The 23852-nt window shown below is 30.0% G+C and overlaps 1 protein-coding gene and 1 pseudogene across 17 annotated transcripts; one reads left to right on the top strand and one right to left on the bottom strand.

Moving 5' to 3' along the window:
- Positions 1 to 11246: 11246 nt before the first annotated feature.
- Positions 11247 to 17849, top strand: LOC111302853 (uncharacterized). 16 transcript variants are annotated; one of them, XR_016326492.1, is made up of 7 exons: positions 11712 to 12337; positions 12463 to 12594; positions 12711 to 12758; positions 12963 to 13150; positions 14668 to 14778; positions 17166 to 17230; positions 17776 to 17849. XR_016326492.1 is itself a non-coding variant. In XM_089741893.1 (7 exons), the coding sequence occupies exons 3-7, from the start codon at positions 12712 to 12714 to the stop codon at positions 17793 to 17795; spliced, it is 324 nt and encodes a 107-aa protein (XP_089598019.1). In that variant the 5' UTR covers positions 11712 to 12337; positions 12463 to 12594; position 12711; the 3' UTR covers positions 17796 to 17849. The 16 variants fall into 16 exon arrangements, 8 of the variants coding, with proteins under 8 accessions (XP_089598014.1, XP_089598015.1, XP_089598019.1 ...); XM_089741893.1 differs by lacking the exon at positions 14668 to 14778 and adding an exon at positions 16933 to 17005 and having other exon boundaries at positions 12963 to 13081; XM_089741890.1 differs by lacking the exon at positions 14668 to 14778 and adding an exon at positions 16933 to 17005 and having other exon boundaries at positions 12960 to 13081.
- Positions 17850 to 17997: 148 nt separating this feature from the next.
- On the bottom strand, positions 17998 to 23324 carry LOC111302852 (transcription initiation factor TFIID subunit 5-like; annotated as a pseudogene). The gene is made up of 18 exons (XR_016326484.1): positions 23105 to 23324; positions 22617 to 22698; positions 22469 to 22546; positions 22241 to 22338; positions 22096 to 22152; positions 21908 to 21995; positions 21708 to 21817; positions 21374 to 21481; positions 21032 to 21183; positions 20150 to 20314; positions 19688 to 19982; positions 19533 to 19591; positions 19355 to 19442; positions 19099 to 19215; positions 18570 to 18973; positions 18373 to 18469; positions 18218 to 18291; positions 17998 to 18115 (listed from the first exon to the last, which is right to left on the bottom strand). The product of XR_016326484.1 is annotated as a transcription initiation factor TFIID subunit 5-like (transcript).
- Positions 23325 to 23852: the final 528 nt, after the last annotated feature.

Here is a 23852-nt window from a genome sequence, read left to right as displayed (position 1 = left end):
ATCTTTAACTTTAACTTGATCCTGGTCACTTTATCATTAGACTCATGGTATCGTCCCAGTCATTTAATCTTAGCTTAATCTGGATCATTTTTTTAACCCGCAACATCGTTCTGGTCATTCATCTACGACCTTGACTTAGTCTTGGTTGCTTTTAGACTCATGACATCGTCCTAGTCATCCGATCTCAGCTTGACCCAAATTATTTTCTTAGCTTGCAACATCATCTTGGTCATTCATCTACAATCTCGACTCGATCTTAGTTATTTTTAGACTCGTAATATCGTTTCGATCATTCATCTACAACCTCAACTCGATCTTGATCATTTTTAGACTCGTAGCATTGTCCCAATCATTTATCTATAATCTTGACTTGATTCTGGTCACTTTTAAACTCGCAACATTATCTCGGTCATTCATTTATAATTTTGACTCGATTTTGGTTGCTTTTAGACTTGCAGCATCGTCTCAATCATTCATCTACGACTTCGACTTCGACTTGGTCACTTTTAAACTCGCGACATCATCCCAGTCATCTGATCTTGGCTCAATCTAAATCATTTTTTTGACTCACGACATCATCTCGATCGTTCATCTTGGACCTTGACTTGGTCCTAGTTACTTTCAGACTCGTGGCATCATTCTAGTCATTCAATCTCGGTTCAACTTAGATCATTTTTTCAACTTGCGATTCAGTCCCAGTCATTTTCACTCGCTAATTTGACTCAAACATAGTAGGTGTCTAGGTCTTTGCATCATTTTTGTTTAATAGTGATGTGCAAAGAAAGACAACTGTAGATGTCCATCTGTGTCTGGGTTCAACAGGACTATTTTTATTAGTATTATTTTATTATTATATTATATTATATAATATTATTATTATTATGTTATATTATTATATATAGTATATTAACATAGTATATTATATTGTAGTATATTATTATTATTATTATTATTATTATTATTATTATTTCCTTCTTTTTCTTTCTTAACTAAAGATTGAATTGAAACTTAAAGCTGGAAATCAATTTAGTCAAATGCTTTAAATCATAATCAATGAATTTTCAAATCAATGCAGACAAACCAGCAAGAATCTAGCCAAAAATCATGCTCGAACAGAATCAATCCAGGCTTGAATATTGGGATTGATTTTATTCGTTTTCTAAAATCTATCCTAAATATGCCTATAAATTGGATGCAAAATAATGGAATAGAGCAGGGTGGATTTTGGAGACACGAAAAAATTGAGAAAAATTTTGGGTGTTGCATTATGGAAAATTTTTTGGGTAGTAAGGGAATTTCTGGGATTTTGGTCTAAAGCTTTTGAGTTTAGATTTTAGTTCCTAGGTTTGAATTTAGGTTTCTGGGGCTTGGTTTAATTTGCTAGAGAGTTTCTAGAGAAATCAAGGCAAATCTGGGAAATTTTTAGGTTTTTTTAGGAAACTGATTTTTTGGGAAGAACATGAATTTTTTGATGAATTTTTTGAAGAGAGGTTGAAATTTTTTTGCCATATTCCAGCCAGTTTTCCATAAACCAGTGGGTTTTCCAATTTCTAGTTGCATTTTTAAGTGACTTTTTTAGAAATCAATAGGTTTTTCAGTTTTTGGTTGGTGTTCTTGGGATTTCTAAAGAGAAGTCAGAAAGAATTGAGGCTAGAGAGAGAGAGAGAAAGCAAATGATTTTTTAGAAAAAAAGTTGAAACTTGATTTATATAACGACTCAAAACGATAGCATTTTGGGAGGCCTTTAGACTCGCGCCCAACCCATCGACTTGTGTTTTAACTAGCATACTGACCTGACATAAATCGTAGATTTTTCTTTTTCATTTTCGCTTTATTTTTTTATTTTATTTTTTATTATTTTAAGTTTTTATTTTATTTTTTTTGTTTTATTTATTTGTATTTAGTAATTTAATTTTTTTTTAAAGAAAAGAATATTTTCTTTCTAGAAAATAAAAAGAATAATATGAATAAATAAATAACCTTTTTCAAATAAGTTTAAAAGAATAAATAAAAAAAATTTTATTCAAATAAAAATCCTTACAAAACAAATTCATGAATTCTACCAAACTATTGAAGAATTTTCATGGATTTAATTTTTAAAATGGAATCCACCAAACTATTGAAAAATTTCATAAGTCATTTTCTTTTAAAAAAATAATAATGTTATAAAAAATAATTTTGAATCCTATAAACTATTAGATAATTGCTTCAAATTAAATCCTATCAAACTATTGGGAGACTTAATGAAATTCTTAAAAATTTTACAAATATTTTTACAATAAAATCTCACAAAACTATTAGGAGATCTGCTTTAAAATAAGTCCTATCAAACTATTGAGAGATTTTACTAATTTTTAAGAATAAACACTTTAATAAATTCAATAATGAAGCCTCTTCAGAGTGAGATACTAGTATCTATGAATACTCCTGAGGTGAAAAAATTATCTTAAATTGCTGTCAAACTATTACGATAATTTTAAGATCAATTTTCAATAATAAATAATTTGGTAAATTACAAATATGATCAAAGTTTGATAATCTGAAATCAAACGGGTACCATCCTTTGGATGGACGCTGTGAGGATGTTATAACATTTCTCACATGTAACCGTATTCCCGAACTAAAATTCTGGTTTCATAAATCATGATCTACTATTTAAAGATACCTAAGTCAACTTTGAGACTCCTCTTTAAATAGGGCATATTCAATCAAATGGCCACTCACACCTAAATAAAAAAGATTGATGGTAACTCCTCTTATCCATGTCTAGTAGTAGATCTACGGATCTATACGTTATGACAATTATCACTCGTAATTTGAAATTATTTTATTTGATTAATAATTATTAATTCCTAAAGATTAAATATCACTATATTTGGTATTATTAAAAATCAAATATTAATTTGTTTAAAAGTACAAAAATAATTACGCATATTGTAATAGTTGCACAAGTTAATAATTTTAATGTTGTTTAAAAATAATAATTTATAAAATATTAGTAATCTTTTATTTATTTTATAATAAAATATAATTAAATTAATAAATATATTAATTAATACTTAAATTAATTCTATAATATAATTTATATAAAAAATATTTGAATTAGAAAATAAAACTAATCTATTAAATTTACAATAAAATAAACATAAAATATTATATTATATATAAAATATTAAAAAAGTAAAAAAAAAATGTAATTTATTTTTGAACTTGTTACATTGAATATAAATTTGAAAATATAAAATTTTATAATATAAAATAATTACAATTTTTAGAGTAAATAAAATTTTAATTTATATATTAAATGGATCGTATTAATTATTGTTACTTTTATATATCATTTTACCTCAATGATAAAAGTTTTTTAGTTTTTTGTATGGGAATTAAATATCCTCTAAGAGAATGATCTGAACACTATCGATGATTCAAGATTATCATTACGTAAGATTACTGAATACTTATAAAACACAATAATCTAATTATCATACGAAGATCACTATAATTTTTGAAGTGATTGTCCCATACCATACATTACATAAGTGATTGTTTGAAGTTGAGACAAGCCCTATAATTGCATACAACTGCCATTTAGTCACATAAGGAAAGTTTCTAATCCTTCCCAACTCGCCAAGATTCTTAGACAAACTCTCCCATTCACATGGAAATGTAAAGCAATAAATATAGCCATATATTGCATGTCTTGTCTAAAACATATCCAACACAACATATACCAGAGATGAGTGACTACTTGTCTATAATTTATAAGAGCTTAGTTAGTAATCATTAATTAAGGGTTTTTTTAATATGGAAAATATGCTTAAATGAATATAAAATTTAATTCAATTAATTTATGTAAATATTGTTAAGATTTGAGATCTAATAAATTTAATATTCAAATATCATCATTTATTTTTAAATTGTAATATACACATATATATAGATATTATAAAAAAAAAAAAAAAAACTCAAATCGGGAACAAGTGTTAAGGGTGAGTGCAGCTCAGAGAAATGAATTAATTTTCAGTTATGTCGAAAGGGTGGTGTTGGAATAATAAAGTGGTCCATGATCGATCCCAAAAGTTGTAAGCTTTGAAGAATTTAAAAGAGTAAAAAAGAGGAGTTATATAGGTGGGGGGCATTAGGGGGGCTTTAAGGGCGTGGTCTCTGTTTCCCATAAAATCCAACCTTTCCAGTCTGTTACCTCTAAATTCTAGTAATATATATTTACACGAAGCATGCATGCATCCATCTTTTCTGTTTCATTAATTTCTTACATATCGGATGCTTCCAACTTCTAATATTTCCTATTATTTGATGGGGGCAAACAATTAGTTATAATAATAACTTCAAATCAATATGGTAAGTCATATTAAATGATTTTGAACATTTTTTGTGGCACAAGATCGAATGCTCCATTTGTTCCGTTGCGCTTAAGCATATGGAAAATCCATTCTTAGACATTATAATCAGGCTGCATTTGAAAAAATAAAGCTCCCACCTGCATCGGAGTTTTATTTTTTTGATACAGTATGGTGCTGTTTTGATACTCCAACGCAATAAAAAAGACCCTTTCATATTGCACTTTGAAATGCACCCTTAATAATTTGTTTATTAGTGCTTTTGTTCTTGTTGGATAAAAAATAAAAGAGTGATTGTGATTCAAGAACTTGGTTAAACTATTGTAAGCTATATATATATATATATATATAATATTTATAAATGAAATAAGCATTCAGATTCAAACTCTGATTTGTAATATATTTTCTGACACATATCATTATTGAAAGCTCAATAAAATCTTAATGGTATATATTATAATGGTTTGAACTTCATTACTCTTAAAACTCAAAAAAATTCCTATAAAAAAGTTCAAATATCTACCGGTAAGTACTTAAAAAAGGAATTATTTTGAGTTTCTAATGATTTGAGGCCATTCGCATAGTTTTGTGGACTTCACAATTTCTATCAATTTATGAGGCTGACAAACGAGTAGGAGAGCATTTAACCTTCAAAGAATTCCTGCAAAAACAAAATCAAATGAAAATGAAAATGGTGAAAAGTAGTGAAATAAATATTCTTCTTCTCTATGTTAACTGTATATTGCATGAGGATGACATCCTAGATTGATATGCGCCATTATCTCATTTGCATTTTGTTTGTGCAAGTCTGGACCAAGGATAGTCACATGAGAATGAGAATTAATGTCGGAAAGAAAGGTTTAGAAAAAGGTTTAGGTAATAATATTTTCATTTTTTTTTTTAAATATGGTATATGTTGGTACTAATATCTTTGGTATAATATTTCATATTTTTTTATTTAGTTCAAATATATTTATAAATATACATAAACTTGTATGTTATAATATTATTAATAATTTACAAAAAAAATATATATAATATCTTCAAAAATCAAATAAATAAATTTTAGAATATAAAAAATGATATCATAAATTTTTTATGATATTTTTAAATACTTAATCTGATCATTGATATTTAAATAAATATTTTTTATACAAATATTAAGATAAAAATAAAGAAATAAAAAAAATTAACCTTAATTTTATTATCGTTGAACTTAAAAAAAAAGAGCATAATTACTTTCTTGAAAGGGATTAAAATATTTATAAATTTTAATTTAAAAAAATAAAATACAAAAGAAAATAGGTTATAAAAAAAATAAAAAAAAAAACTCAACTTTTTGGGATTGTTTGGTTAATTAATTTTATTTTTATTAAGTTAAAAATAATCAAACAATAAAAAATAAATTAAAAATTTATATTTCACATTTACATATTGATCAATATATCAAAATTTATTAAAATTAATCGAAATCAATAAAAACAATTGATATCATCTCATATCAAATTTAATACGAAAAAAAAATATATATTATATTTTAAAATAACTGAAATGTATCAAGCCGGCCAGTACTAAAATGAAATTAACAATTATGGATCCTACGTTTAAATCAATAAGTGAGGAAAGAGAAAAGAGAAAGTACTGAGACAATGAGTGGAATGAGTTGTTTAAACTTACCTGCACATTTGAGGGTATATTTATACTTAAGTCGATGTGGCAGGTCTCTCCATGATGTGAAATAGGTCTAAGTTGATGTGGCCTAGTGACTTTCAGTGACAAGACGACACGTCAGTTCGGTCAGATGAGATAAGCAAGGCGAGATATTCATCCACGTCAACTATTGTGGGAGTCTCGGAGAATCTCGACCGAGCGTGAGAGAAATTTCTATTGACAGTTGTATGCCACATCAGATTTGTCAAATGACCAAAATACACCTTTGTCGATTGACCAAAGTACCCCTCAACTCTTGAAATATCTCCTTATGGGAAGATTAATTTGCCTTAGATGTTTAAAATATTCAAATCATATTTTTCATCGAATTGCCCTTTTTTTTTTAAATACATTTTCAATTAAAAAATTTATATTCAACTTTTTTAATGAAGTATATTATTTATTGTTGGAGAAAACGCCTGACCACAAAAAAAAGAAAAAATCAAATTAACATCATTAAAAGTGTATTTTATAAAATGAAAAAAAGGGTAAAAATAGAAAGCTATATTACTTAATAGGTGACATTAATTAATAAAAAAAATGAAAGGAAAACATATTATGATACTAAATTTCTTCAATTAAATTTATTTTAGGTAATGTTTGGTACTATTTTTAATATTATCGGGATGATCTAATTAATATAGTGATAAGATCACTAAGATAATTTGATCATTAGTTATTTTAATTTAACATGATTAGTACAATATTATAAATCTTTAGTGATCTTAAATCACTATATTTGATATTATATTAAAAAAAATCATATAGTATAAAATATCTAAAAACAACTTTAAAAAATAAAATATTTAATATTATTGGATCAACAATTTATAAATAGTTAACTATTATTTTATAAAAAAATTATAAAGTATAAATCAATTTTGATAAAATAACTTGTAAAAAAAATATTAAATAAATTAATTTATCTTTTTTTAGTCAATAAAAATTTATTCACTTATAATATAAAAACTTTTTTAAAATAAGTGATTCAAAAATTAGTTTTTGAAAATTTTTAGTAGCTAACTTATTAAGGTAATATTAATTATAATTTTTGTCAAGATAAATTGATTAAAAAATAGTATTCAAAATTGCTTTCCTACAACAATAACACTTTTCAATCTTTAAGTTAGAAATGAAATTACACGTGATTCATCTTAATGATTTAAGATTACTATCTTATAAAATTTTTTAATTACTATCAAATAAAATAATATAATTATTAAATACGTTTCATTATAATTCTGAAATAAATCATCCATACCAAACATTCTCTTAGTTCTCTTTATCTTCATGGCATGGGTCGAAAGATAGCTTTTTCCTTCAAAGAGTTTTATTAGTCAATGTTTAAAAAATAATTTTTCAGATTAGTTAAATATATAATTAATAATTAATGTAAGAATTTTAATATGTTGAAAAAAGCATTATCTTTATATAATAATTTTAAAGAGAATATTTAAATCACTCGATACCAAAGTTTTTCGTTGGATGCAAGAATGATAATAAGATTAATAATAGTTTGAAAAATTAAAAAAGAAAAAAGAATAATAAGGGTAATATATAGGAAGGTGAGTGGGGCCTAAAGAATGATAGCTTAGAGTTATGCTGTTATAGTGTACACTAGCAGAGCAGTGGTGTCATAAAACACTGTACCACAACCCATAACCAAGACAACACCAGAAGTGGCCGCATTGAATTTAATTCAAATGGGTAAAAGAAAAAATTATAGCCAGGAGTAATAAATTTAATTATTTATATAAAAAATTAAAAGAAGATTATATTCGAGTACAGTCTTCAGACGGTCCCGCCCATTTTGCCATATTTCAATAAATAATTAAATACAAACATGAAGAACAATTGGTTCAGGCCAAAGGTGATCCGCCTTTTAGTCTTTTCCTTTTTTTTTTTTTTTAAATCTCCAATAAACATTTTGTCGGGACATTATTGCTTCTTTTGGTTTAAATCTTTTAATCACTATTGTTGATATCATACCAGATAATATTTTAATTTTTTTAAAAAAATATTATATATATATATATCGATATAAATTATTTTAATGTATCATTTTGAATTTCTTTGTTTAATGTAAGTATATTTATAAATATGTATGAATTTATATATTATAATATTATTAATAATTTACAAAATAAATATATAATATATTCAAAAATTAAATAAATAAATTTAAAAACATAAGAAATAATATTATAAAATTTTTATAATATTTTTAAACATTTAATCTGATCATATGATATTTAAGATAGTATTTTTTTAAATAAATATTAAGATAAAAATAAAGAGATAAAAAAAATTAACTAAGGCTTTATGATTATTAAATTTTATAAAAAGAGTATAATTGTTTTTTTGAAAAAAATTAAAATATTTATAAACTTTGGTTTGAAAAATAAAATATAAAAAATCAAGTTAAAATAATAAATAAATAAATTCAACTTTTAGGGGTTATTTTATTAATTAATTTTATTTTTATTAAGTTAAAAATAGTTAAATAACAATAGACAAGTTAAAAACTACAAAATATATTTTACATTTACGTACCAATCGAAGCATGTTATTCCATCGAAATTCACCGAAACTAACGAAAACAATTGATATTATCCCATATCAAATTCGGTACAAAAATTCATCCTTAAGTATATTATATTTTAATATAACTAGAGCGTACCGATCGGTGCGGCCAATAGCAAAACGAAATTAACAACTATGCTTCTAACAACATATCTAAAAAGAAAATCTTCTAACAACTTTTTCTTAATAATAAATTACATCATTTATTATAGTGTAATTAATTAATTATAATTTAATATTACATAAAATTTATAAAAAAAATTTTGCAAAACACATATTTTAAATGATAATTCCTTATATAATTTTTTTATAATTAATTAATTATAAAATTATAATAAAAGGAATTATTCACATAAATCATACAATATTTTTAATTTTCATCAGCTCCGTCGAACACTCCATCACCATCATTTTTATATAACCTAAAGCTTGATAATTTTTCCAACGAAAAGAGAACCAATAAATTTTAAAATATACTAAGAAAAAGTCAGGTAACATTTTAAATCACCATTTTTTCACCCAATCAACTCCAACAAGCTATAAAATGACACTAAAACACATTTGGATATTTAGAGAACAAGCCTACTAGATCATTGATTCATCTAGTTTAAGCATTCAAGAGTTTCTAGATGTTATAGAGCCTTAATTCCATATTCTTTTGAAAATTTTGTATCCAAATTTTATGAGTCTTTCATTGTACCAAATTAACAAACATCTAACCTTTGAAAGGTCTTATTAGTTTGCAAAATCACTTATAAAGATTAAAAAGTTGCTATTTTAGAGCCTGGAAAGATAGAACGTGTAAACAAGGTTGTTAATATCGTACTTGATAACATTTTTTTTTTAAATGGTATATATCTGTACCAATTGTTTTAGCATATTATTTTAGATTTTTCGATTTAGTACATATACATGTATAAATATACATGAACTTGTATATAATAATATTACTAATAATCTACAAAATAAATATGCAATATTTTCAAAACCAAACAAATAAGTTTAAAGGTATAACATCATCAATTTACCGATATTTTTAAATATTTAATTTAATTATTTACTATTTAAATAAGTAATTTTTTATGTAAATATTAAGATAAAATCAAAGAGATGAAAAAATTAAATCTTGACTTCATAATTTTTAAACTTTAGAAAGGGTGCACAATTGTTTTCTTGTAAGAAATTAAAATACTTGTAAACTTTAATTTGAAAAATAAAGAATAAAAAAGTTACAATGAAAAACTAAAGAAACTTAACTTTCAAGGATTATTATGTCAATTAGTTTTATTTTTATTATATTAAAAATAATCAAATAATAAAAGCTAAGTAAAAAATTATAAAATATGTTTCACATTCGCATACCGTCCGTAACAAATTAATCTATTAAAATTTACTAAAATCAATTGAAAAGAATAAAAATAACTGATAATATCTGATACGAAAATTAATCATTAAATATGTCATGTTTTGATATGATTGGAGTATACCGATTAGTATAATCGGTATTGAAATGAATTTAACAACATTGTATGTAACGCTCCAATCTCATATCATAAAAACCCACACTTAATTTGTAGTATATTTTTTGTTTTGATCCTAAAATCTTATAACTTTATCTCACAAAAAATGTTGTACAAATATATATTTAAATATCTACATATATATCATAATAGATTTTTAAAATATTTTGATATGAAATTAAAGAGCTACAAAAAGTTAAAAGTTATAAAACTAAAAATAAAATTTAAAAGTTATACCTTAACCTTAAAAGGTAGTGATTATAAAAGTTATACCTAAGGTTAGAAAAAATAACTTATAAAATTCAAAAATAATAATGGATTGGACTTTTTAATAAGAGAAAACCAAAAGAGATGATGAAGGTTTCTTAGTAAGAATCAAACCTTTCATTATGTTTGAATTCTTATTACTTGTACTCTATTTAATTTCAAATTAATTTGTTTTTAAATTTTTTATATATATTTATTTAATTGTTATTTTATCACTTACATTTATTCATTTCTCAATTTCTCATTATGAAAAAAAATTTGGAGTCAAAATCTCATCTTCCTTAGAAGATTGACCTAATTTATAGAAATTGGGCGTCTACACCAAAGTGGTTAATTTTTGCTTAGGAATGAAATGAAAACCATAACTAAAACCATTTAGAGCCGCCAAAAAGAAAGAGCAAATCGGAGATTGTCACGTGCCACTTTTCGATAAGACAGTTATACCCTCAGAAGGCAATCGATGCGATTGGTCCATGCTGGCGCTTGTGTAACCTCAGCCTGAAACAGGCAGTAGGGAGTAACCATATGTCTCCCCAAATGACGCGGTCCAATCAGCCAATCCCAAGAAGCACCGGCACAAGACCACAAGCGGACGAAAGTACCCTGGTCCCCACTGGCCTTTGATCTAGCGGTCAAGATTGGTTTCCATCAACGGACGGATATGAATCAAAGTTCATTGGCCCATGAAAGCGACACGTACCATAAAACAATCTCGACCAGCCAATAAAATTTCAACACACTACTCTCTCTCCGCTTTCTCAAAAAATCTGTCTTTTCCCAAAACCCCCATCAATTCATGATAAATAATATTAATAAGAAGAAAATAATACCCAATGTTTATTAAAAAAAAAAAAAAGGCAAAAGCATAATAGACAAAAGGCAAGGCAAAAATTGAACTCTTTTTTTCACTACTTTTGAATTAATTCTTTCTATATATATGCAGTTGAGATCGAGTATTTAGGACGTCTGATATCTTCAGTCTCTCTCTCTCTCTCTCTCTCTCTCTCTCTCTCTCTCTCTCTTTTATTAGGGAGTTTTACTTTCTATATTGTATGTTGATTTTGAGTTTGAGTTTTTGCTGTTGATGTGTCTACATTGACACTACTGTTGGATCGTTGTCCTGAGACAGGAAAAAGTGTGAAGGACACTTTGTACGTGTCACCGACGCCTGTACGTTCTGTATGATAGAGAGAGAGACATGGAAAGAGAAGTGATAATAAGACTAATGGATAACGATACAGAGATCGAGGAAGGCAGAAAGAGAAGGTTTTCTTTTTCTTCTTCTGGGAGGATTAGGGAAGGGGTTCTTTGATTTTTCTTGCTTATGATTTTTACTGGGTTTGCTTTTTTATTATATTTTTTGTTTACTTTGGTATGAATAAAAACCCTAAAATCGTTTTTGAAGTTCTCCTGGCCATTTTTTACTGAAAATGGCATGGATCGTGGATTTTAAGGTCTTACTTTTGGTACCTTTTCCTTAAATAGAGACTTTTGTATGGTTGGTTTGTTTCCTTATGTGGGAACGCTTTACCCTTTCAATCTTTACTTTTTTTCTTTCATCTTTTATCATCTTCTTGTCTTTTACTTTGTCTTCTCTCATCTCATTCTATAGGACATAGAAATTGACAGAAGAGAGTGAGCCCACAGAGGCACTTGTATAAGGCTATACTTTTACTTTTGTGTTCTCACTTTACTTTCTGTCATCTTCCAGTGCCGGAATTTGACCTAAATTTCCTTTTGGTCACTTCTCGGCCTGTTTTGTTCCATATTTTCATTTCTTGTCTCCCTTATTACATTACTTTCCCTTCTCTTTCTATCTCATATGATCTCTCCCTCCTCTCTGGGAGTAGTTGAATTTGATTGACACCAGTGAAGATAATCTATTCGAAGAGGAATATGGTGTGCCTACCGATGATCTGACTATGTCTTTTGTTTATTTCCAATAGCAATAGCTCTCAATATGATTAATTTATGGTTTTAAATCCCTTTTTAAATACAATAATAGCTTTTGATGTTATTCACAGTTGAGGTACGCCTGATTACTGTGCGGATTTAGCGGCAAAACTATGATATCACGGGACCATTTTCATTATACATGGCCTATTAGTAGCTAGTGTGGTCCTCCCTCAACAAACCCTCTTTCTTTTCTTTTTATGGTTTGCTTCTTGTTGGTACTATCTTCTTCATTTTTTTTTTTTAATTACTGCGCATGCGATCATATTCACCCAGAAATTTGTCCTGATTGAAGTTTTCTTTCACTTGAATCTAGCAGAATGATCAGGTTGCTTGTATTCTCAGGTGCAAATGGAGTTTTCTACTAGTGAGTTTAATTATAAACCTATCCTTGTAGCAATTAATATATAACGTGTTGATATTTTTACTACTGTTTATGAGTGGATGTTCTCCAAGTAGTTTTTTTGTAAATTTAGTAAAAAAATAATTAATTGGCAGATTTGGATTTACTAATTTTATAGTGTATTAACATGTTCTTCTTTTCTTCAATGGTGATTTGATGATGTAGCAGCGAGTGCAGCAGGGGAGAAGAGCCATGGGGACCAGGATTTAGGGCATCTGATGAGGAGTTTCTATTAACGATTTTTTGCATCTATTTTTCTCTCTTGCTTTTGTCTGTTCCTTATACAGGTAGGCAGGTATTTGAGTTTTGTAACTCTGGATGTACGGAGGTTTATTCAGAAAAAACTCATTAAACAGGTTTTGGTATCATTTTGGAAATGCAAATCTTGTTTCATTTAAAGTACTTGCATCTGTCTGTTTTAGGAATTGACTTAGTATTAAATTAGTAATTTCTACGTCAATATTTTGGGGCCTAATATACTTACTCCATCGTATTGTGTCCAAGTCTTTTATTATTTCTTGTATCTCCAAAAAGCATTTATTTGTATGATGGATTGTATTAAGATAAAGAGTTACATGCAATCAACAATTTTTAAACTGTAAGATTTGGGTTTCTTTTGCGGAATGACTGCATTTTACTTACCCATCATAGATGTTTGTACTTTTTGTTGAGTGGAAACTAATACTAGGTTGTTCTGCGTTAGTTTGAATGATTGCTTCCTTTGTATGTTGATTTTTGAATCTAAATTTTCTGCTGAAAATTAAGCAAACTACAAAATTCCTCTTTTCTTCTGTTAGATTGTTGTATCTTAAGGTTGGGAGTCCTAGCAAAGCTACTAGTTTTCCAGTTTGCATCTCCTTCAACACCTCTGTTACTTATGTTTAGTTATATTAAGTAATTCTATTTCCAATATGGAGCATTGATGAATATTAAAATGATTAACTTATTAACTGATAATGCTATTAGTCATAAAGTGCATTTACTTTTCCTTATGGATTAAGTTAATCATTTGGTTTGAGTTGATCATTTCATGTCAAGTGATTGGTATTTGGAATAAGTGCACAATTCCCTCATCAGAAGTATTTCAGCAATTAATCTTATGATTTTAGGAGACAATTATTGTTCTTCTCTTTTAATGAATTTAATTGACTCTAGTTGGTGCTAGCTAGATTTGTTGTTCTTGATTACACCTTCAATATCATACATGCATTAAGGATGCAATGTAAATTTTTTTTTTTTTATTTAAGAAGCATGGAATTGATGAAATTGTATTCTTTGGGACCCTTTAAATCCATAACTCATTCGAATCAATATAATATTTTAAAATTTAGTAATTTTGATCCAAGTGTTCAAAAAAAATTTTAAAGTTATGCTAGTGTAAGTAGATCCCTCCTTTATATATATAACTATATATGTATATATATATATATATATATATAATTGTGAAGACTTTTTTTGTAATGTTTACCTTGCATTAGGTAAAGAGAAGAAAAATTTTAAATTAATGAGATATAGCAAGTGTATATATAATGAATTAATGAAAGCAAAATGTTTTGGTCCATAAAAGATCATCTGGGCATCAGCATATGTGTTATTAGTTGTTTAACTGATTCTGTGTAAGCTAAATTAGACTGGTCTTCATTAAGAAAAAAGGAAGAAAGATTGGTTTATTTTATTTCAGTTTAGTATAGCTCTTTGAAGCTTGAATCTTTAGGTAAAAACAGTTAATTAGTATATTATAGCTGATTTGAAATGGAATAATTTCTGGATTATATGTTTCCATAGAAACATGATTGAAAATTTTAGGCTTTGCATTTCATAGTATGTTATACCAGTCATCATATCCTAATTATAACTCCTAACTAAATTGTAGGAGAGTAGAATAGTGATATGCTTACAAACTAGAATTGAGATCGGAGTTTGAATACCACGAACACTGAAGTGATTTTCCCAAGCCTCAAAGAAAGGCCAATCCTAAGTAGAGGTCTCAATTCTAATTTGAAGTTTTTTAATTAATATTAATATTATAGAATATATTGTGCTTGAATTAACTAAATACATGATTACTTGTGTCAATTAAAGGATATGTGATTACTTTTTGTAGGGTTTATTCCATTGGCAAAACCTTGTGCCATGTAATCTATCTCCTTGGTGGTCTTTTAGTAATCCCTTTGTATCTACTCAGCTGCAAATTATGAATTGATTTGCCTATTTTATTTCTTTTAGCTTTTTCACTAATCTTCAATTGCACTCAACCTTTGAAGCCTTGAATCTTTTTCCCAACTATATATGTTTGCATAACCAAACATCCAATGTTTGAAATTTTCTGATCTTTTTTTTTTTGTTTTACTTTGCTCCAATCATGATTTTATTAGCCAATGCCATGCAACATTAACAATATTTGCCTCCGTAGTGTAGCTCCTTTAGAAGAATCATCTGCCTTCAGTGGACAACTGTATATCAAAGTATATATAATTAGGTGTTGTAGGGGATATCATATACCCATTACAATTAAGGCTTTAGAGAACAACTTGCTAATCTCTTGGATTAGCCTTTCATTATATAGACAACACTAAAGAAAGAGAATCAATTACAAATTACACATTAATGCTCCCAATTAATCCCTCATAAACTTTTTGCTATGGAATATTCTCATAATATTCTAACTCACACACACACACATACACTAACACTCCTCCCCAAGTTGGAGCATTTTTATCAATCATGCTTAGCTTGTTACATATATAGTCAACTTGAACTCTTGGAAGTGATTTCATAAGAATATCGACTAGTTGTTCCCTTGTGTACACATGCTTTAATAACATTGTTCCACTCTACAACTTTTCCCTAATGAAATGACAGTTAACTTTTGTATGCTTTGTTCTTTCATGAAATACTAGATTGGAAGCAATATGAATCGCTACCTGATTATCACAGTATAACTTTGTAGAGGTCCAAATTGAAAGCCCAATTTCATCTAAGAATTGAACCATCCATAATACCTCTGTTATTGCCAAAGCCATGGCTCTATACTCTACTTCTGCACTAGACCTAATGACTCCTTACTGCTTTTTACTCTTACAAGACACCAGATTATTCCCAAAAAAGATAGCATAATCAGATATAGATTTCTTATCTATAGGAAAGCCTATCCAATCTGCATCTGTATAAGCTCGAATACCTTCATCACTAGTAGAACTATAGAGTATCCATTTTTTCAAGATTTCTTAAACAAATATTGGAGGATGCATATCACTGCTCTCTAATGAGTATTTTTGGGAATTGCTATGAGTTAACTAACTACACTCATAGAAAAAGATATATCAGGTTTCATCATGGTCAAGTAATTCAGTTTTCCCACTAGTCTATTGTGAGGTGAGGGATCATCAAGTAAGTGCCATCTTTTAGAAAAAGCTTGATACCTAGATCCATTGATGTGTCACTTGGCTTGGCATGTAATAAGCCTACATCTCTCAAAATATTCAGTACATACTTCCTTTGAGATACAAAGATTCTTTTTTTACACCTTGCCACTTCAATACCAAGAAAATATTTCAATTGACCAAGATCCTTGATCTCAAATTGGGACTTAAGATATATCTTAAGTCTGTCAATCCCTACGCTATCACTGCCAGTGATGATGATATCATCTACATATACTCCCAACAATGTGAGGCCAAAACTCTGCTGCCTATAAAATACTAAATGATTCTTTTCACTCTACTGTGGTAATGACTAGGGTTTTGTTGCTAGCTCTGATTCCATGTTAGAATTAAGGCTTTAGAGAACAACTTGCAAACCACTTGGATTAGCCTTTTATTTTATAAACAATACTAAGGAAAGAGAATCAATTACAATTTACACATGAATGCTCCCAATTAATCCTTCCTAAACTTTCTCCCATAGAATATTCTCATAATATTCCAACTCACACACACACACACACACGCATACACTAACAACATCAAATAGTGACAATATGTGCTTGCTTGAATTTCTGCTTTTGCGACGAGACCTGCTTTGAAATATTTGCTTTCATGAAATAAAATAATATATAGAGAATGCAACTATTGAGTGCCTTTTGGTTCAAAAATTCCTTATTATCCAAAATCCATGCTGAAATTCTTTGTTTGAATAGTGACATCAAGTTACCTTTTCATTTTCGGTGCTAAAAAAGGTAGTGGCAAGAAGAAGAAGAAAACTGCAATTGTGTGAGTTTTCCGCTGGTATCTACATAGTAACTGTCAGTGAAATTAAGGCTTGCTTAAGTTGTGGAAATGCAAATGTGTTCTAACTGTTGTAATTTGTTTTCAAATGCAGTGGATCGTAATTAATTTGACTGTCTACCTAGTATTTTCGTTTGCGTTGCAGGAAAAACTTTATGAAGGCAGAGACAACATTGGCAGTGCTACAAATCAAGCACAACCCTTTAGAAGGTATCAGACAGTTATGTTGGAATTTCAGTTTTAACTGTCCTGAGATTATATATATATATATATATATATTTATATCAAAAAATATGATTCTGCTGATTGGTTTCTATTAGATAAAAAATGCTATCGTGTCGACTATCTTCAATTCACAAGGCAGATTTGGCAGCAAAAAGGCATAAGAAATTTAATTAGATCTGTTACGTTCGGATCGTAAGTGGATGTTTTGTCCAGATGCATGGGTGAAAATTTTAATTTTGTCCAAGCATTTATAGATAACATTGTTATTATTATGTGCATAAATGATGGGCTCTTTTTAATTAAAGAATGGAATCGGTACTCTCTTTAAAATTTACATATCAGATCTTTACCTTATTAAAGGAAGAGATATAGTTTAGCTAATTAAAACTTTAGTCCGCAAAATTAGGTCAATTAAACTAGAAACTATTACTTACTGCAATTCAAGTTCAATCTGACATCTGTCATGCTTAAAACATTTTAGCACTCTAATTAAGGCTTTGATTAATTTGAGACAAATGCTGATGCTGCAGGTCGTAAACGTTTGCAGTGAAAGGCAGGCAGGCAGGCAGGCAGGCAGGCATCTCATGAATTGTCAAGGGCAGCAGTAACTTGCTATTCCTTTATACTCCAGCACAAAATTAGATCAGATGAGACATATATATATATATATATATCTGATTCTCATTTTGGATAATTAAGGATACTTCTGATTTTCTTTTCCAGAAAAAGAAAAGAGCTTGCCAGACAAAATCTTGTACAGAATAAAGCAGGTTGATTTCCCTGGTGCTGCTGGAGCATTACAATAAATAAAGGTATTTACACGTTCTTAGAGCGTACCCCAGCGGCAAATAGCAGATTCGTTCTGGAAAACTGCTCCGACATAAATTAAAAAATGATATGATTAGACAACCTTATTAAATAATGAGAGAAATTGCATAAAAAGGTGGAAACAAATAACATCTGAAGAATTACCCGCAAAGTACACACTGGACTAGACTTGTTTGCCGGGGTTTTCAATGATCTCAAGTCTGTTTGGATTTCCACTCCTGTTGATTCAAGGTCATACAAATAAAATTCACCAGATGAGAACATCTTCACACCAGCAAATTGCTACACGTGAAACTTACTTTTCTTCATTCCTTGGGGCTTTTGTGCTTATTGTTACATCCCCACAATTTTACAGTGCAATCAGCAGATCCAGATGCAAGAAGTGAACCTTCACAGCTGAATGTCCAGCAACAGGGAAGAATGTCAAGAAACTAAAACTAGCTTTACAAGTGAATTCCAAGATACAATTTGGATATGAAGGAGAAAGGTTTTCCACCTGAAAGCAAGTGTCCACACACGAGGTGTGACCAATCAAAGGTGTAACGCAGCGTCCACTTGAAAGGTCCCACATCATGATCGTGCCATCTTCATCACCAGATGCCGTAAATCCACCGTCAGGTGACATTGCTAATAATAAAATCATACTCCTATGCCCAATGAAAATCCGAACACATTCTCCACTTTGTGCATCCCACAATCTAACTGTTTTGTCACTGGAACCAGTGGCTATATAGTTGCAGTTGGCATGCCATTGCACACACTGAGGCAAGAAGGTTGAACTATTTGCGAGTGGTTTGAAATAAGATACAAGATCAAGCAAGACCGAGTACATAACTTTCAAAAAAAAAAATTAGAAAGCTCTTCAAGATGTAAACTTTATTCCGATTGGGAAAAGACTTCCTGCTAGACATCAAAATGATGCAACTTTCATTTATGGTCTTAGATATAATAGAAAGTATAGGATACCCAGCTGATAATAACATTTAGAACAGCACATCAGAGAAAGAAGAAATAAGACTACTTACGTCAACATCAGACAAGTGCCCTGCCATTATTCTCAAAGGTTTTATTCTATCCATCGACCAAATTCTTGCCGTTCAATCATGTGAAGAGCCGGCAAAATAATGTCCCACAGGACTAAACTGCAGCAGGACATACCTTCCAAATGTATTAGAGGGAGAAAGGAAAAAAGTCTCATTCAAAAGAATAAAAGGGGACAAGGAACTGTAGAAGTGGTAGATAACTAGATATTATCAAACATCCATAGAAGATCAGTCATACCTGAACATCACAAACAGGATAATTATGACCCTTATAGCAAACAAGATTTGCATTTAACTTTGTGCTCCATAAGCAAACTGCAACAAGTCTGTGTTTTGAAGATTGCAATAAGTTTGAATACATGAACAAGAGCTAAATATTAAAAAAAAAAAAAGGTGTAGTGGGGCAGGAAGGTGACCAAAGGAGATGGGAGGGAAGAATCCTTATAAGAAAGCAATGCTGTATAATTTGTTGTATCTGCGGAAGACGAAAGAATAAAATCACCAAATGGACTAAAGGTGGCTGCATAAACTGGTCCTGAGTGAACCTGAAACAGTGAATAGGATCTCTTACCACCATTTGGCCCCAGACCATGTTCACTTGAAGTAGAATCATTTTCACCCTGCAAAACAGCTGACACCAGCACTATTTTGTAACAACATCTGTATATCCTTCAGTCAAACAGAATTATAAATAGGAATATTAGAATTGCAGTCATCTCATCCAACTGTTTTTGGTTAAAACTTCAACAATACTGCCGCTGTCACAGGGGGATAAATAAAAATACTTTGTCTCACAACTGCCAGCTTGTTGGCCCAGCTTTGCCATATCCCAAACCTGTGGTGCAAATTAGCAACCAATGTGTTTCCTAAAAAAAAAGAAACCAATAAAGCAGCAATTATATATCAGGCAAGATATGACTTAACAAACAACCTTCGGTGATGAGACTGAGAACCCCCCAGCAACCAAAGATCCATCATGTGATATTGATGAACAGTTCAAACTGAGAGAGGTTAAACAGAACACAATGAGTACCTGAGGACATTAAATATCAAGATGACCATTAAATCATCCAAGTCATGGACGTTACCATTATGTGTGTAGAGGAAAGTATAAAAGCTGATAGATGGCAATGCAACGCTATTCAATTGTACATGGTTTCGTAAGTCCTCAAGAATAGACTGTTCTACCTCGGTTGGCCTGAAACAATCATTAAAAAAATAGTTTAAAGAAATAACATGTAGCATAGCATAGCAATATGACCATTATAGTTTTTCCCATAGATTTCACATGGAGAGAAGTGCCCTTCCATATAACAGATTATTTTGCAAACATTGGTTGGTAGAAAAAGACGAAATAATGCATATCAAACTCTCACAGTTCCAAGCCCTTAGCCTAAAACCCCACCCTTGCTCCTGCGGAGTACAGGCCCCAGACAGTCTAAAACTACAACAATACATAAACTAACGATAATACAGAATCATTTGGGGAAAAAGGTTCCAAGATCTTGATACACAAATTTTAGCCCCGTTACCAAGTTGTCATGTAAGAGTAAAAGGGGTATTGAAAGAATGAAAGAGAGACCTCCCGATGCAGAAAACATATAAAAATTAAAAAACTATATAAGTGACAAAGTATAGTTAACTTTTATTTACATCCATATACTTTATCCTATTAAGAACTTGTCACGACAAGTATGCCAAAAGAAATGGTGCACATCCAAGCACTTTTATCCATTTGCAGCAGCTTTTCTTTCTTTTTTTTTTTTTTTTTATATTTCACAAAGTGTAAAGAAAAGAAAATTGATAATTCTGTGAAGGTTTAAATTCAGTGAAACTAGGAAAGTTTGGCAAACTACATTAAGCATCAATCTTACATCTGATTAGAACAATAAAAAGAGGGAACTACTGAAAATACATCATGGGCAAAGTGAGCACTGGTTTGACTTGTGGTGCAGTGGAGGTGGTGTTAGCCTCAGGACGAGCACTTTTTGCTGTTGCATTAACAGCTTTGTCCTTTTTCAACTTTTTCATTGAAGCACCTTGCTTTCCCCCTTCAACTGATCTTTTCTGAAGAAGAAACAGGTAGGACAAAATTAAAGAACAAGACCTGAAATTTTGCACATTAATCAAACAGTAACTTCATTAATCAAATGGTAAACTTGAAAATCATGTATACATCAACACAAGTAAAATATATAAATTCAAATGCTGAAAGGAAAATAACAAATTGTTACAGGAATTTACAGCAAATATGTACCTTAGCCTCATCTACATCCACCTCTTTCTTCTCTCCTTCCGTCTTTTCAGAATCTGAAAGTAAACCTCCTGGTTTCTCCAAGCGTTCTTCTAAGGAGTCTTCGAGCAACTGCGACAAGTATACGAGGCTCAAAATTAAAGGATAATTAGAAATATGTAAACAAGCATGCATATGCATATGTCTATGGGGTGGGATGGTACAAATGGAGTTTCAGCATAGAGCTGATGGCAGCAGGAACCCTTTTTCTTTCACCAATGGAAGGAGAATTATATGTGCTAAATGCCATAGAAAATTCATTTAGAAAGATAATTATAAGAACAGCTCAGTCACTCACCCCCCAATGTATTTCTTTCTGATTTATCTGATTAGCTGCATCCTGGAAGCTTCCAATAAGGGTTACAGCCTCTGCAACATCAGAAACAGAACTGGGATGTCCAGATGAAACTGAAAGGAAACAAAGAAGACCATAATCAGACAGAACACAATTACTTTTGTTTGTGTTATCCAGACCATGAACCATGAAACTGACATAACCTTGGAAGTTGATGTGTTCGTTGATGACCCCAAGCATTGCAGTGGACTGTGTTTTATGCAAATATTGCAGCAGAAGGTCATAGGAATACTGCCAAAAGGGTTGACAACCACTTTAGTTCATGAGGAAATGAATAGAGCTTTGTCTAATCTTATTAGCAATCACCAAAGAAAGAATCTACGGGTGTTACCTGACATATCTTGACGTTAACCTTACTCTGCCTAAGAGAACGAGCGAATTCCATCTCCTGATTAAGGAAACAACTGATAACAAGAACAAGAAAAGGGGATCCTTGTATTTAAGTTAAATAAAGACATAATAGGATGTTAATTAACCTCCAAATGAGACTGAGAAAGAACCCCTTCCAACTTTTGAAGGTCACGTGAGTGCATCAGGTCATGGTCTTCTCGAAAGGCATTAAAGAAAGTTCTAGCTGTAAATAAAAACCAAAGATGTTTGAGAGACAAACTTATCAAAGCTGTTGCCAGAATAGTCCAATTCAGAAGGTAAATAACAGTGCAGATACAAGAGAAAAAGAAAGTATGGTAAGTTTTAACATTTACCCTCTTGCAGATGTTCTTTAGCAACAAGATCATGAACGAATGAATAAAGACAGGATAAAGCACATGAAGCAACTCATGCTGCATACATGCAAAGACTAAGTTATGTCACTGATGTAAAACTCATACACTGAATATCAAAACTGATTACCTTGTATAAATCTAGTGAACTATAAGTCCATGACCTCAGTTTGCTATATCCATCCTGTTACTGAGCCAAATCATCCTCCGATCTGGAAACAAGTACATTGATAAGAAAAAAGAAAAGAAACCCACAACAAATAGAGAAATGCAAACAAAAAAATAAAGGAGCAAAATATCCCTACCCTACGTGGATAGAGTTTCTCTAATTAGAATTCTTTACCACACCGTCAAAACAGACATTCATGTTCACAAGAAATTTGGCTAATGAAAATTCAATTTAGATCATCGCATTGGATATTCCTCAGAGTTAAGAATGCATTTTGAAAGACAATAAAAACACAACATCATCGGACTTTATATCATTTCCACATTTTTTTTATCAACATTTCAAACTGATTTCACCCAAATAAAAAGTTAAGCTGTTGAGGAAATGAGTAAATAGAAAAGAATGCAAAATTGCTGGAATTATAGGGCTATGATTTGCATTGAACTTACTGGGAGAAGTGATGAATGAACTTAACGAGTTCAGGATCGTTGTGGAAATTGACGGGAGTAGAATCCTTGTTCTGAAGATCCTCCAACAATTGCTCCGCTTCTTTGAATCCTTTCTTCTTCAGATAAGCTGCTACGAAGCTATTCACTGCCTGCATATTTTCCATTTTTTGCTTCTCTATTTTACAACAACAAAAAACACCAAAGGCAAGCTTGCACTCCCCGCCCCCCCCCCCCCCCCCCCCCCCTCTTTTTCTTCTTTTCCTCCCTTGTTTCGTTTGTCAGATGAACTAGGAATTTTATTTCTGGGTTCAAGGGCGGGTTTGGATCTTTGTTGAAGCCCGTTTAATGGATTTTTAGATAAAGTTTTTTTATGGGCCGAAAACATATCTCATTTTCTTTCAAAAAATGGAATGGAGGCCCATGTTATTTTCTTGCCTTCGATTCAAGTTGCACGCAAAATACAAGTAGGATATTTTTTTTTTTTTTAAATTATGGATATTTATATTTTTTTCCTTTTCTAATAAAAATTTTAAAAATTTTCCACATTTTTACTCATAACACTTTCTTTAAATCAATCATATAATGCTTGATCAAAATCTAGTACTATTATAAAATCTTGGACTAAGTTTTTTTTATCAAATCTTTGACTAAGTTACTTTAGTGGCACGATTTATTTAGTGACACAATTTAATTGAGAAATCAGTCAAAAATATGAATCAAAGAAATTACTCAAAAATTACTCAAAGGA

The sequence above is a fragment of the Durio zibethinus genome, chromosome 13 (genome assembly GCF_047325235.1).
Source record: "Durio zibethinus cultivar Kanyao isolate XHJ-2024 chromosome 13, ASM4732523v1, whole genome shotgun sequence".
Classification (NCBI taxonomy): domain Eukaryota; kingdom Viridiplantae; phylum Streptophyta; class Magnoliopsida; order Malvales; family Malvaceae; genus Durio; species Durio zibethinus.
This window is presented reverse-complemented; position numbering and strand designations above follow the sequence as displayed.